The sequence below is a fragment of the Ptychodera flava genome, chromosome 1 (genome assembly GCF_041260155.1).
Source record: "Ptychodera flava strain L36383 chromosome 1, AS_Pfla_20210202, whole genome shotgun sequence".
In the NCBI taxonomy this organism is placed as follows: domain Eukaryota; kingdom Metazoa; phylum Hemichordata; class Enteropneusta; family Ptychoderidae; genus Ptychodera; species Ptychodera flava.
Genome location: NC_091928.1, coordinates 24267878 through 24281715, shown reverse-complemented (window position 1 = coordinate 24281715; position 13838 = coordinate 24267878). Strand labels below are relative to the sequence as shown.

General features: G+C 38.5%; 1 protein-coding gene and 1 long non-coding RNA gene across 2 annotated transcripts; both read left to right on the top strand.

Annotated features, from left to right (window-relative positions):
* Positions 1-762: 762 nt before the first annotated feature.
* On the top strand, positions 763-5042 carry LOC139134999 (uncharacterized). Its single transcript, XR_011552916.1, has 2 exons — positions 763-1025; positions 4676-5042. It is a non-coding gene; the product is annotated as an uncharacterized lncRNA (long non-coding RNA).
* A 1416-nt stretch (positions 5043-6458) lies between these two features.
* On the top strand, positions 6459-12839 carry LOC139143619 (uncharacterized). Its single transcript, XM_070714099.1, has 2 exons — positions 6459-6497; positions 12375-12839. The coding sequence occupies exons 1-2, from the start codon at positions 6459-6461 to the stop codon at positions 12837-12839; spliced, it is 504 nt and encodes a 167-aa protein (XP_070570200.1).
* The last annotated feature ends 999 nt before the right edge of the window (positions 12840-13838 follow it).

The following is a 13838-nucleotide window of genomic DNA, read 5'->3' as shown; positions in this document are numbered from 1 at the left end:
AATTGCCTCTATTCCTAGTATGTTTTCGAACATTTCTATACGCAATCCTATGCCATGAGTAAATTTTGCATAGCCTCTTGGTAGTCTACTTATTCTACCTTAGGGTAGCATTAACACACGGTACAATTCAGTTTGATTTGTACACACAACGTTAGAATGTCTATAACTTTTTATCGTTATGCCTGAAAGCAGTAATATAAAACCTCTAGATGTATAATTAATTACATTTATTAAAAGTATGTTTACATATATCTCTATAAATTTCAAAGAAATCATTAAATAACCATACAAGTCATTCTGCAGGTACTATAAATGCCAGACTTTTGGGTAGTAAGTTATGACAAACTGAAGGGGTCATTCTCTGAAAAGTCAGCATGTAATTTCTTTTGTCTTTCTGCTTTGAATAAATCAATATCCATTTGTTTCACAAAATACCGTAAGTGCAACTAGTCTCCCTACTTTCCATCACCTTATTCTGTATTGCTGAAGACACAATCAGTGGAAAAATTTACAAAAATGCTATCTCTTCTCAATCAAGCACATTTTTCTAAATCATTTGAAATAGGATTTTAGAAGAAAGGTGTCCATAAAGGTACGTTTTCAGAATTTTAAAAACCAGTCTGTGAATATATGTACACATGGGAGACACAGTAGACCACTGAGGAGTTTCCGAGGGTACCAATCATGATGGGAAATCTCCAGTACTGTGTAACAGGCTGATGAAACTCTTATTTAAAAAAACAAACATCAAAATAAGGAAATTGGTGGCAAGGTCCTATGGAGACAAAAGTTATATAGAGTATTAAAAACCCCACCCTTTAGTACTAAGGGTCCAGCCCTAGATCACGTGCAACATCAAGTGCGCAAGCGCATAGTCAATGTCGTCATGAACGCAGTTGATCCGGATCCAAGGCCGACATAATGTACCTGCTGGCAACCGTGATCGGTATGACTGTTGCAGAGGGACGTATTTAACGTAGCTTTCTTTGAGAACCATACAGTTATATGTTGTTGATATACAGCAGGTAAGTTATTTTATGGCTTTTTCAGAGTGTTACGAATCATGTCTGATCACAGGACTGCAAATAAATAAGCATAGATATAGCTCCGATAACTTCTGCCAACTGCCGTACGCGTTGCCCTTTCCCAATGACGTTTCGCTCGACTGAAAGTATCTCTATACAGTACCCCTTTCTCAATACAGATTTAGCCTTATAGTGCTTTATAGATTACCCAAGGCTCCAGAAATAAAAGTGAGTTTGTGTTATTTCATTTGAATGTTTACGCTCCAGTTTTCAGTGGAAAAAATTGATCGGCTTTTTTATTCCTGCCGTGTTTCATATCATACACGCACAACTTGAGTTGCTAAATGTTCGCGGTCTTATAGGCCTAATAGCGTGAATCGAAGGATAAACGTTAGATGAAAGCATTGATTGTGAAGTGATAGTGAAATTCAAGCAATATACTTTGGCAGTCTGTCGTCTACAGGACGTGTGATGAACGCGAAACCCACATTGGCAAACCAGCTGCTCGTAGCAGCAATCGTACGCCAAAACAAATTCCTAAGTGACAAGTTTAAGATTTGAAAGTCGAAATCAAAATGGCGACAACAGTTTAAAAGATGAAAACTTCGATACTGACATTTTTGTGAAATGTAAAGGCCGAGAGCAACTCTGTAACCGCTATCGCTTTTTCCCCATGAAACTTACAGGCAAACTATTACCCCTTGCGTACTGAACCATCCAAGAAGCCGCAATCATAAACGTATGAAAGACGTCAATTCTGCAAGTGAAATTCCACTATTCAGAAAGTTGCAATGTTGAAAACGACAGCAAAAACACGATTGAGTTATAATGTTTAACACAACATTAACCACGGATTGAAATACTGATCACTTCAAGGCCAAAATTTGCATCGTAACTATGGAGACCAGTGGTTCGTTTCTGGGTAAAACAGACTGAATTCCGAGAACGCGGCAACCATTATCTAAACGCTGCCAATCACAGGATTTGTCAGCTACGTGAAATTTGTAAAATTTGTTACCTTTGATACATTTATCTGTCAATCATTACTGAATGCATCAAAACACGGATAGCCGTCCCGGGGTCATGAACATTTACGAATGAACAACAACTCTGTAGCGGATCAATTTGACAAAATGAATGGGCCGGAGGCCCGAACGGTGTCCTATATCGCCCCAGTGTCCAGCCGTATGTCTTAATTGTCTTGCAAGATTGTGAAATTGTCGATAGCTGTTCGTTATATTTTTTTATTTGTTTCGTATTTTTCGTGTAGCCTGATGTTCAAATAGGACTCTAAAGTTGTATAACGTAACCATGTGAATATCATCGAAAACAGACTTTGTTTTAACGCATGACTTTTGAAGACTTTGTATAGACAATGGGGGAGACAATGGGCATCATGATCTTTGAACCATAGTTCTGTTCCCGCTGGTATGGGGTATAAAAGCTAGGTTTTATCGCGTTTTGTTTAGTTTTCGGTTTTCTGTTGGTTTTTTTTTTTTTTTTTGGTTTTTTTTTTGTTATTCCGTGTAATGCACTTATCAGTGTTTTCGGCGGGGACGCGACGGGATTGCAGGAAATTGATCGGACATCGTATTCCGGCAGCTGCAAATTTGATCGCTACACGCCCAACAGGTGGGGATTTGACAATGTCGCAAAATAGTAATTTTTGTTTAGTATATGTACATTATACTTGCAATTTTCCGTTCAGTTCAGCTTCGGCATGCAGATTCAAGCATCGGAATGGATCGATTTTGGTGCAACAATATGATACAATACAGTGTTCGAAATAATCGGTGGCAATGGTGGCATTTGCCACCAAAACCTGTCAATCTGCCACCAATTTTTTTTTCTGGTGGTATTTTTCTACCACTAAATTTTGGGTCATCATGTCATCGATCCTACGGCTTGAATGTCAAGAATGAAGGAACACTGAAGGAAGACGCGTTGTCTGACGGCGGAAAAACTCGTTAGCAAAATAAAACAAACTAATTGCGACATTTGTGCATGAATGAAAACATAGCGTGAATCCAAACTTGTGATTGGCTAATCTCCATATCGATGACAGCAGCTTTTGTACACTTGACATGTTGTTGCCCTCTGTGATAGCTGCATATGCAGTCATACGGCACAAGATAAAAGCATGTTGTGACATTTTGAAAACACAGCAAAACCGCAGCCTGCGTGATTTAAATAATAATAAATACTTGCAATTCATTAGCCAGTACAGGGCTCAAAAGTATAAAAATCAATATGCTTCCCGTCCGATGGGCAAGTGCACCAGCGGTTGAATTAACTAAGCTCTGGACAATTCAAGCTTCAAAAGGTATTTCATTACGTCTCTACACGCCTACAATCATTTTAAGTCCTTCAACTCTGAGAATTTTTTTTTCTGAAAACCCTTGAAAATCCGCCCGACATCGCAAAATAATTGTTCTTGCTGTTGTAAAACACAAAAAAGTCGTAAAATTAGAGTTTTGCGACATGTTCTCTCCAACGTACGCGGAGTCAACTGACTGTTTTCTATGTTTGCCGTAAAGTGGTATGCCCTTGACAGTGGTTGCCGTTCTCTTTGTGCAAGTGTATGACGGTCGACTTCACTCGAGAGTGTAATTGCACCTTGTGCTTGGTAAATGGATGTACCGGTAAACTGTATTTGGAGCCATGGATCTCGGCAATGCTTAGTGTGAAACGCATTAATCAACCCTCGGTTGAAAGAGTACAAGTTTACATCGTAATCGAAACGGGCTCAGTCGACCAAGGAGGCCACATATTGCAGCTACGTAGTGCGTGAGATGCAGACAGTTTCAAATTACGTGACCTTGGTTGTTAGGAATCGGCTCTCACTTAGAGAAAACAAATCTGCACTGAAGAGTAACGAAAACGAAACTTGAATCTGCTTTCTTCACGAATACATTTATCAAAATAAAACTTTGAAAGACGGCTGTGCTCAGTGAGTAAACATGTAAACAGGTAAAAGGGTTGCAGATGTACATGTGCGTATGCATTGGCAGATAAACACTAGCAGAGTAGTTGTTTGTGATCTCAGCTTGATAATAAAGAGCAGCAGCCAGCCCCGGCAGCCAGTCAAGCACATTGTAAATTAAAGACATTATTTAATGGAGAAAATCTGAAAGTCACACAATCTTATTGATCTTATCCAAAGATGTAATGAAACTTTAATAAGGCAATGTATCAAAATTCATTTGATTGGACTTCTTGAAGTACATTGGTTATATTTACTAACACATTTATGATGACCATGTAACTCTGATTTAAAACTTGTACAAAATGAAATTCTGTACTTGGCCTATATGTTGAAAGTGAATGTGATATTTGTAGGTTAATTTGATGTGACTTCAAAGCTTCAGCAGCTATACTTAATTTAAGTCATGCTTGAAGTTTATGAGTATCTCATATTATAATTAGCGCAATTAGGCCATGAACAAAACTAAATGCAGTGAATTTGATCCAAGTTTCGTTTAACATATATGCTTTTGCTTAATGAGCATGCCATGAGTCATCATACTTACATTTTGCTATATTTTTTTGAATACATTTTTGAAAGTTTCATGGTTTCCCCATGTCATAATTAGTTCATTTGCATATATTTGCAAATATTTTGATATATGTATCCCTTTTTCTCTCAACAGATTTCTGAAGGGCTGACCATAATTAATAACCAATTATAGCCCATGGCATTCACCTCCAGGGAGCACAGAAACGATAGTGAAAGATGTCAACTGTCAATCACACCAAATTCACTTACTTTGACTTGGTCATGTCATTGCTCCTACACAATTTGAAATGCATAACAGTCCAACAAAACAACCCATCTTGAATCATTCTTGTCACAACTCAAATTATTTCCAAAGTTGCACTTCAAAAGTCTTACTTTATCTAACTTTATTGTAATTGTTGTGTACATTCCTGAGTTTGTTCTTTGTCATTGTATAGTGTAACTTGAAAAATGCACATTGTTTGTTCATTTTATTAAAATTAATTGTCTTGCTTCATTTACTCTAGTAAAAGAGCTATTAAAACTCATGTGTCATGTAATCATTGTCAATGGAAGTATTTGTCTGTCATTATTTATATACGCTCGTGTAACTTCAGAGACCCCATGCTTGCTTTTATAACATAGGAACGCAAATCCTATTTTTTTGTAAATTTATGTAGTGACAAATTCTATTATTCGATTAAACTTGCATTTTTCAACTATTTCCGCGTGGGCAACTTAAGTTTTACTTTGATTTTAGATCTTTCGGTGTAAGATAAATTTTCACCGTCTTAGTTTTCTTTGAAAATCGACGATTTGATTTGATTTGATTTGATTTCATTTTTTAAATTTAATTTAATTGTATTTACTTTGATTTAATTTAATTTAATTTAATTTAATTTTTTTTATTTTATTTTATTAATTTTATTGTTTCCAATGGTGGGAGGGCACATACATATCTACTACAAAAACTAAATTGCAACGATATAAAAAAATGTCAGTCAAGAAGTCTCAGAGACCATAGGCCTGTAAGATTTTTCCGAAGTACATGTAATAAATTCACTGTAATGTTGTTCTAGGAATAACAGCTTTCCTCATAGAGTAAACTCAGGGATGGCGGCCATTTTGAACTTGAGCTATCGGTAAATCTCCGGTAAGTTGTTTCTCTCGTACCAACATTTCAACGGTGACCCCGATTCTTATTCTTGATTTTGAAAGAAAATTATTATTGTTAAAATATTCCAATTAAAGAAAGTTTGACCGCAAGATACAGTCTTTAACTTTCTAGGCGTGTACTACATTAAGTGAGTGCTCTTACCTAGTGCTTTAGGTAGTTGGCACCACGTAAAGGAAAGACAAACTTTTGTTAAAATTTTCCTCAAGCAAACTTTCAACCATATTCTTTCGAGTTTACAAATAAAAATGATGGGTCGTCATGCAAATTTTGGTACAAGAGAATCAAATTACCTAATTTGTACCGATATTTGAAATTCAAAATGGCCGCCATACTAGGGTTATCTCTTTGGGCTTAAAATAAAATTTCTTTCTTGGAAAAAACGAGCTGTGAAAACTTTACTTATTCTTTACTTACACCATCATTACATTAATACAAATATGTGTTTTTCGGTAACCAGACAGACCCTAGAAAAGCACAACCAACCCTAGGCATGTTTTTGTGTATGTTCAACACATTGAAGTAAATTATCTAAATTTTACCGGTGTCAGACAAATTGTCACCTGCTCTCGAGCACATAAACCCATGTATTCAGGCAATTATATATAGTATTAACCTTTACGTTGGTCATTGACATTTTAAACTGAGAATAAGATTACCCCTGGCATTTACTCTCCAGATATCGACGAATGTTTGGTCTATCAAAGGTTCTGTGAACACGAATGCGTCAATACACCGGGATCCTTCTATTGTGAATGCAACCATGGTTACCGTCTACGCACAGATAGAAGAAGCTGCCAAGGTAAGTTTTTAGCATATAGAATTATGATTTGCCAAAATGAGCATGCAAACACAGTCGACCGACGAAGGGAAAACTCACACCCAAGGAAAACCAAAAACATGCTAACACACCTACGTCTGTTACCTATGGAGTTTCGTTGTACAGTAAGTTTCGGTATCAGAAGATGCGGAGTCCAATATCTTTGAAGCGAAGTACAATAACTTTAGGTGTTATTGGACACTTTTGACCTTTGACCTCAAAACACCTTCATGTTAGCGCAAGGAAAAAGAATATAATATTTTACATTTTTACAACAATACATACTTCTTAACATTCAGTACTTCACAAAGAAATCATGGTCAGTCCAAACCGGTGATTTGAGTGAAATTATGCTGCTCACGTAAAATTTCTAACACGCGCACTGCGCAGCGTGGGTTGCTTGGCGGACGCGCTGAACGCGTTCCCAGACTGCTCGCGATCACTCCCCGGGATCGCTCAGTGCAGTGCGCGAGAAAAAAGAAATGCCTAAATTTCGACTATCACATACATAGACCCAGTTATCCCGATAGTGTGACGTCACACTATAGGTAAAGGTTTACAATATTTCCGTGTACACCCACTTCTGACGTCAGAAGTAGGAGTATACGGTCGGTACTTTTTTCTATTGAAACTGTTCATAAGCATTCTCGTGTAGATGAAAATTGAGTGGGCACAAACGAATTTACTGAAAAATGATGTAAAGGTAATAAATAGCGAAAAAGAAAGCGAAAGCTTTTGGTAGCGATGATTGTGAAAGTTTGTGTGGTTTCTTTTTCAACTGAGGAAAACGAAAGCGTTCAGTATCGTTTGCTCCCTACCTTTGCTACTACCACTCTATTGTGCCATCTCGTCACGAGCCGTAAACAGCCGAGTCATCGCTCAAAATCGTCAAATTTATCACCGAACAAGAATCCAACATAGATATTAATAATGTGATGTATCAAATCATCACATCATCCTGTCAGGTGACGGGTTAAATTCTTAGCATCGGCAAAGCGTTGTACTGCTGTTTAACTTCTGTGGTAGGCTGTACTAAAGCGAGAATGTTTACTGTACAACGATGCTTTAGAAGCTTTTGCCACTTCGTCGACAGCTCGATAGGAGCCGCCGCCACAATGAGTGTTTTCATAAGACATGAGTAAAATCGAGATCGAGTTGGCCAGTGTAAAAAGTTCCTTGTTGCGCTTTGTTTACTGTGACTGTTTATTATTTTAGTTTCATTCATAATTACGAGCGATGATACACTTTTCCTCTCGATTTCAAATAGCGTCCAATGCGCTGAGAATATATGCGAACGTACGATCTTCATGCGGCATCGTACTCCACCAGTCCTCGCCAGTTTCGAGCAATATAATTTTCCTAAGTGCAGTACGGTTACATAAATGACCAACAAGAACGACGTGATACAGTTCAATGGTGGTTTTATTCATACATTATGATCGAAGTCAGGAACCGACACGATTTTAAGATAGCAGTAAAAATGACGACTGTGCGCAGCATTGCACAGCGTGTTCGTCCGTACAGTATAAACAACGTATAAGCACCCTATGAACAGCAAGAAAATGTTAAATTTCTTTGCACTTTTTTACATTATTACTTTACCTTCATGCAAAATAGTGCATCTGAAGATACTATATCATCCTCCTTTCCCTTGTCCTCGCTGATAACGGCTATATCCATTAAAATTTTGCGCGGAAAATCCGACAGCAAGAGACTACTCTGACGCATCGAGAGGAACGTACGTCCGAATGTGAACGGAATCAGCTGGAGCCGTACCACTTCATCCGCCACGCTAACATAATAAAGGTCCAAATTACATCGTACAGGAACGAGTTTTATTCGAGTAAAATAGTGGGTCTATGCATGTGATAAATATATAATCTCCCAGTATTTCTCACTCAAGTGACGTCATCGAAGACTCGTGTTTCCCACAAAATAGCTGTATCCAGTCCGAGCAGGCTCGGAAGGATATATTTATTACATGAACTGGCCCGTATCTTCACCTGTGTGACGTACACCAGCACATATAAGAAATCCATATTACCCTGTTGTACGTCAACAACCGGAACTTTTTTCATGCAACTGTACCATTCAAACATGCAGACCGCGAAACAGACCAATTTGTCGTGATCGATGCCGTGCTCTCATGCATGATATTTTTACAAAACGGTAACCCGATTAATCCAGATATGAAAACATTGAAGGCATATCCAACGAAATTTCGAATCGCTAAAGTTTTAGCTATTACCAAGAATCAAATGAGGATACTGTCGATCGTTTTAATGGCTCAGTAACGTCACGGCTCCAGTCGTAAGGCTCAATGTGGACATCGTCGTACCTGGCGATCGCCAGGCAACGTCGTACCTGGCGATCCCGGTTGGCTATAAATCCAAAAGATACACCTCAACGTAAGTTTAACTTAATAAATAAGTACCGTATAATCTTCCGTCGATCGTTTTAATGGCTCAGTAACGTCACGGCACCAGTCGTAAGGCTCAATGTGAACATCGTCGTACTTGGCGATCGCCAGGCAACGTCGTACCTGGCGATCACTGTCGCTATGTTTGCGGAAACCCTCGTCTTCGATGACGTCACACTCGTTCGAAATACTGGGAGATTATATATATATATATATATATATATATATATATATGTGTGTGTGTGTGTGTGTGTGTGTGTGTGTGTGTGTGTGTGTGTGTGTTCGTACAAATGGTGCATTGCGGGGTAAGTTTTCCGTTCAGGATGACCCTTGTGGGGTATTACCTGAATACGGGGTCCAAAAATGGTACCCCATTGGTAGAAACGACTTTTAACGATTCAAAAATGCTATACGGTATCAACGATCATGGTCCTAAAATTTACCCCACAAGGTCAAAAACTCAAGTGTGTGAAAGTGTGTGTCGGAGTGTGAATAGTTTTGTGTGCGAATATCATCTTCTACTGCCCTCTAAGTGCCAGCCAGGGAAAAGTGTAAACAGCATACATATCATTATCGACATATCGTGTTTCAGTAACACACTCAGGCAGAGCATTACTGCCCTCTGGCTACCACAGACCGTTAAAGGTATCTAATTACGTTCATTCTCTCAAGGCATGTACTATTTCACGGGCAAGGCTGACAAAATTCAGACGCCCTTTCTGTCTCTATCATTGTTATCCTCTACATATAATATCTCCATGTATTCAATTGCGTTAGAGAAAAATCTATATAGCCAATACAAATATTTAAACGTGAAATTACATCGATTTACGGTTGCATGTACGCAAATTTTCTACATACTCAAAAAAAACCACTTGTAATTCCTAATACGTGAGGAGAGAAATTCTTACATTGTAGATTACTTAGACTGCGTTCACAAATAATGGTGATGGGGCCGGAAGAATCGCGACTGAAATCTTTTTTTTACCCCCCCCCCCATCGACACCCTAAAAAAATTCAAATCCCCCTATATCATCTAAAATTTATATAAAGTCCCCGCCCCACCGCACTATTATACGATCGATAACAAAGTTAACATCCCTTTTTCAGTAGCCATTTTTGCTCTGTGTATCAACTCCAATATTTATTTTTTACACCCTGTCATGTTGAAATTCTCATTCAGCTTATCAACACAGCTTGCAAATGTGTTATGTACATGTACTGCTGGGCATTGCATTTCAGTCAGCAAGGAATTGAAATATCTAAGTTGTGAAAGGGACCTTAGCTGCAATTGTTGGTAATATAGTTGGCTATAAATTCGTGCGTCAACAGTTCTTGTATACTTCCTTAAACGAGTGTTGATATGATCAATAATGATCACCTTGTGGCGATTTGTTTTAATTTTCATTAGTCTTGAGCTAGTGCCAAGGCATGCCCACACACCTCAGTCATTCTTCATGCTTGTACGTTATGTTGGAGAATATGTTATACATGTTTGGTTGACGAGTTTATATTGTGTGTTTAAGCATGCTATTGGGCGATACCAAGAAACTACGGTTGATATATTGAATAGAAATACTCAAAAAATAATCATCATTTGCAGCTGCTGTCCCCTATTACAAGGTCTACTTTGGTTTTCTCATGAAAATCCATTGGCATTCATGCATTTTATATTTTTTGAACTAAAACTTAAAGTGCACAGTGACATATATTCGTCCGATAATGTTTACATCAAATTGATCATTTACTGCTGAACTGTATTCAGACTTAGGTTATATTGTGAACGTTATGGTACTTGATCTGACTTTACCATGGCATCATTTACTAGTAAAGGTAACAGCAAATCATCTTAAGTTTTCAGTAAATGTATCAGTAGTGGTTCTACATCCTCCTTATTATCTTTCCGTACTGGCCCTGTATGACTTTCTGGTCTTTTTCATGTTCTCTCGAGAAGCACTCCCCTGCATACCGTAAAAATGGTATCAGGACAATCCCCCCCCGACAACTGCCCCTGGACCACTGCCGCCTAAGGACAATTGTCCCCTAGAAAACTGCCCCCTCGAAAGTGGCTATCTATTGTTCTGAAAGTGCCCCCCCCCCCTCCAGCAATGGCTATATTTTGTTCTGAAATGTATCTGTATCAACCAATGCCGAAAATTGCAGTATTATTTTCTAAAACTGTCGCCAACGTTATTGAGTCCCTGGTTCTGTTAATGTGGGTGAACACTAAATACTCAAGTAGGGTCTTAATCGCCACCAAAATGGGGTAGTTAAACAGTTACCGGCATCATTATGTTCACAGTATAACCTATTACAAAGGAAGCCTAACTTACAGCATTGAGTCGGTGATTACATATTTGTAAAGGTCATAGTGATATAAGGTGACATATTCGAAAAGGTGTGACGCTGCAGCCTAATTGCACATTGTCAGTGACAAATAAGCTATTGTTTACAGATATTTATTGATGTCATGGTTGCTTTACAAAAAGAAAAACACCGCAATTTTTACTCTATGGTCAAAAGCTTCTTTATGTAGGAGAAAATTATACCGACACGTGTCAGTTTTGCTTTCTGTTTTACTTTATGGCGTACATTGAATACAAGTTACAGGCGACAGTATCAAGATGAGATCATGCTGATAAAACTATAAGGTTGTACTTGGATTTTTACCGTTTCGTTTCTTCTATTTGTATGATAAATCACCCAAATGGAAAACTAAAGCTTTAATTTGTTCTGTACACCCTTTTCATATGTCTAAAATTTGACCTGGGTCAATCTGAAGCAAGACTGCTGGGGGGAAATCCCCTGCTGTCAGCTTGCAACGACGCATACATATCATCTGTTCAGGGCGCCCAACAAAGTACTTTAAATGCTTTGTTTGGCGCCGCCTCCAAACTTCCGTGACCAGCTGATAGCTATGCGTTGTTGCTAGGGTTTTACTTTTCCCCAGTGGCCTTGCTTTGAAATTATTAAAAGTTTATATGTTGAAAAGGCTTTTCTCTCCAATCGTACTGATTTTCAGTACAGTTTACGATGGAAGAAATACAGTTTACACTAAATTAGCTTACTATACACTAACGTAAAGACAATGTCATTTCTCACTGTGACATGACAAGTTGTATGATGTGCGTGATGAAATATTCGCAAACGTGGTACCTTTTTTCACACCTTCAGTAAAGATGTCGGCAATTTCTTTTATCTTCATTGAGTTGCCAAAGAAGGATGTTCATGAGACAGATAATTATACTTTTCTTCAGATTTACAGTTTTAAGCTGATATTTTCTACAGTGCAGAATATGTGACTTCTACAAAATTCCAGTGATTGGTTTTCAGACGCGACTTTTAAGATTGTGCCCGAGTTGTTTTATCAACTTTACACGATTCACGCTCTTGTTGCAGACCGAATCATCCCATTTGTATATGCACTCTTCCCCAACAAGCAACAAGATACTAATCTCGGGGTCCTTCGCCAACTACTTTACGTCAATGCTAACCTAGATCCACAAACTGTTCTAATCGACTATGAACAAGCCGCTAAAAGTGCCATCGAAGAAGTCTTTCCCAACGCAACTTTGAAGGGGTGCTTTTATTATCTATCACAGAATATCTACCGCAAGGTGCAGTCAGCAGGACTGCAAGCAATGTATCAGAGGGACTCAGATTTTGAAATTTCGATTCGTATGTTGGCAGCTACTGCATATATTCCTGAAGATGAAGTGATAGATGCCTTTGAATACCTTGCCCAGAATATGCCGTATGAAGCAGACCCTATCGTCGATTACTTTGAAAACAACTACATTGGAAGACAGCGACGTCACAGCAGGCGTGCTCCCCGATTCCCAATCAGCATGTGGAATATGCACGATCGTGTCATCGCGAACTGCCGAGAACCAACAACAACATAGAAGTGTGGCATAACCGTATGCAGGCAAACATCATGTCAAATCACCCGAATATCTGGCGGTTTTTAAATGTTATAAAAAGAGAACAAGCACTAAATAATGTCATCGTCAACCAGATGATCGCCGGAGAGTCTCCGCCACTACCGCGAAAACGATACCGGGATTCTACAGCCAGGATAGTGAGCCTCGTGCGTGACTTTGAAAATCAAAACGTGTTAGATTTTCTCAGGGGAATAGCCCACAAGTTGCAGTTTTAGAACACTACATTACAATAACACTTACAAAAATAGATAGTATTTTGACATTAAATGTTCTTGTTTCCTTGAAATGAAACTTAAATCATTTTAACACGAAATGAAATGAAATGAGTTTTTTTAAATTAAAGAATCCGATTCCATTATAAAATGAAATGAAATGAAATGTCCTTTTTTATGGAAGCCAAACTGTAAACTCAGATTTCTTGTATGTAACATGCTTCTTTATTGTTATTATTGTTCTTTGGGGTGTCTACAGAAATAAAGTACTCAACTTCTTACATATGTTTGACAATGGAAAATGTCTCCTTTATTTGAAAAAAAACTATAGATGCGGGGAGATTGTCTTTTTTGGCATTTCTGGGAAGGGCTGTTGTACGGGAAGGGCAGTTGTCCGGGGGAGGTGCGATTGTCCCTGGGGGGAAATTGTCCGGGGGCAATTGTCCGGGGGGCAATTGTTCGGGGGCAATTGTCCGGGGGGCAATTGTCCGGGGGGCAGTTGTCCGGGGGGCAGTTGTCCGGGGGCAATTGTCCGGGGGGCAATTGTCTGGGGGGTCAGTTGTCCTAGAGCAGAATTTACTGTATATCATTGTACAATCCTATCTTTTCTAAGCGTTATATTTTCACTGTGTTGTCAATTGTTGGCGAATTGTAAGAACGACAATAAATGTTTATATTTTAGAAGTCGCAGTAGTGAACATTTCCCCATTCCATCTTTCTTACCATGTTATTTAGTAGATATTTCTAA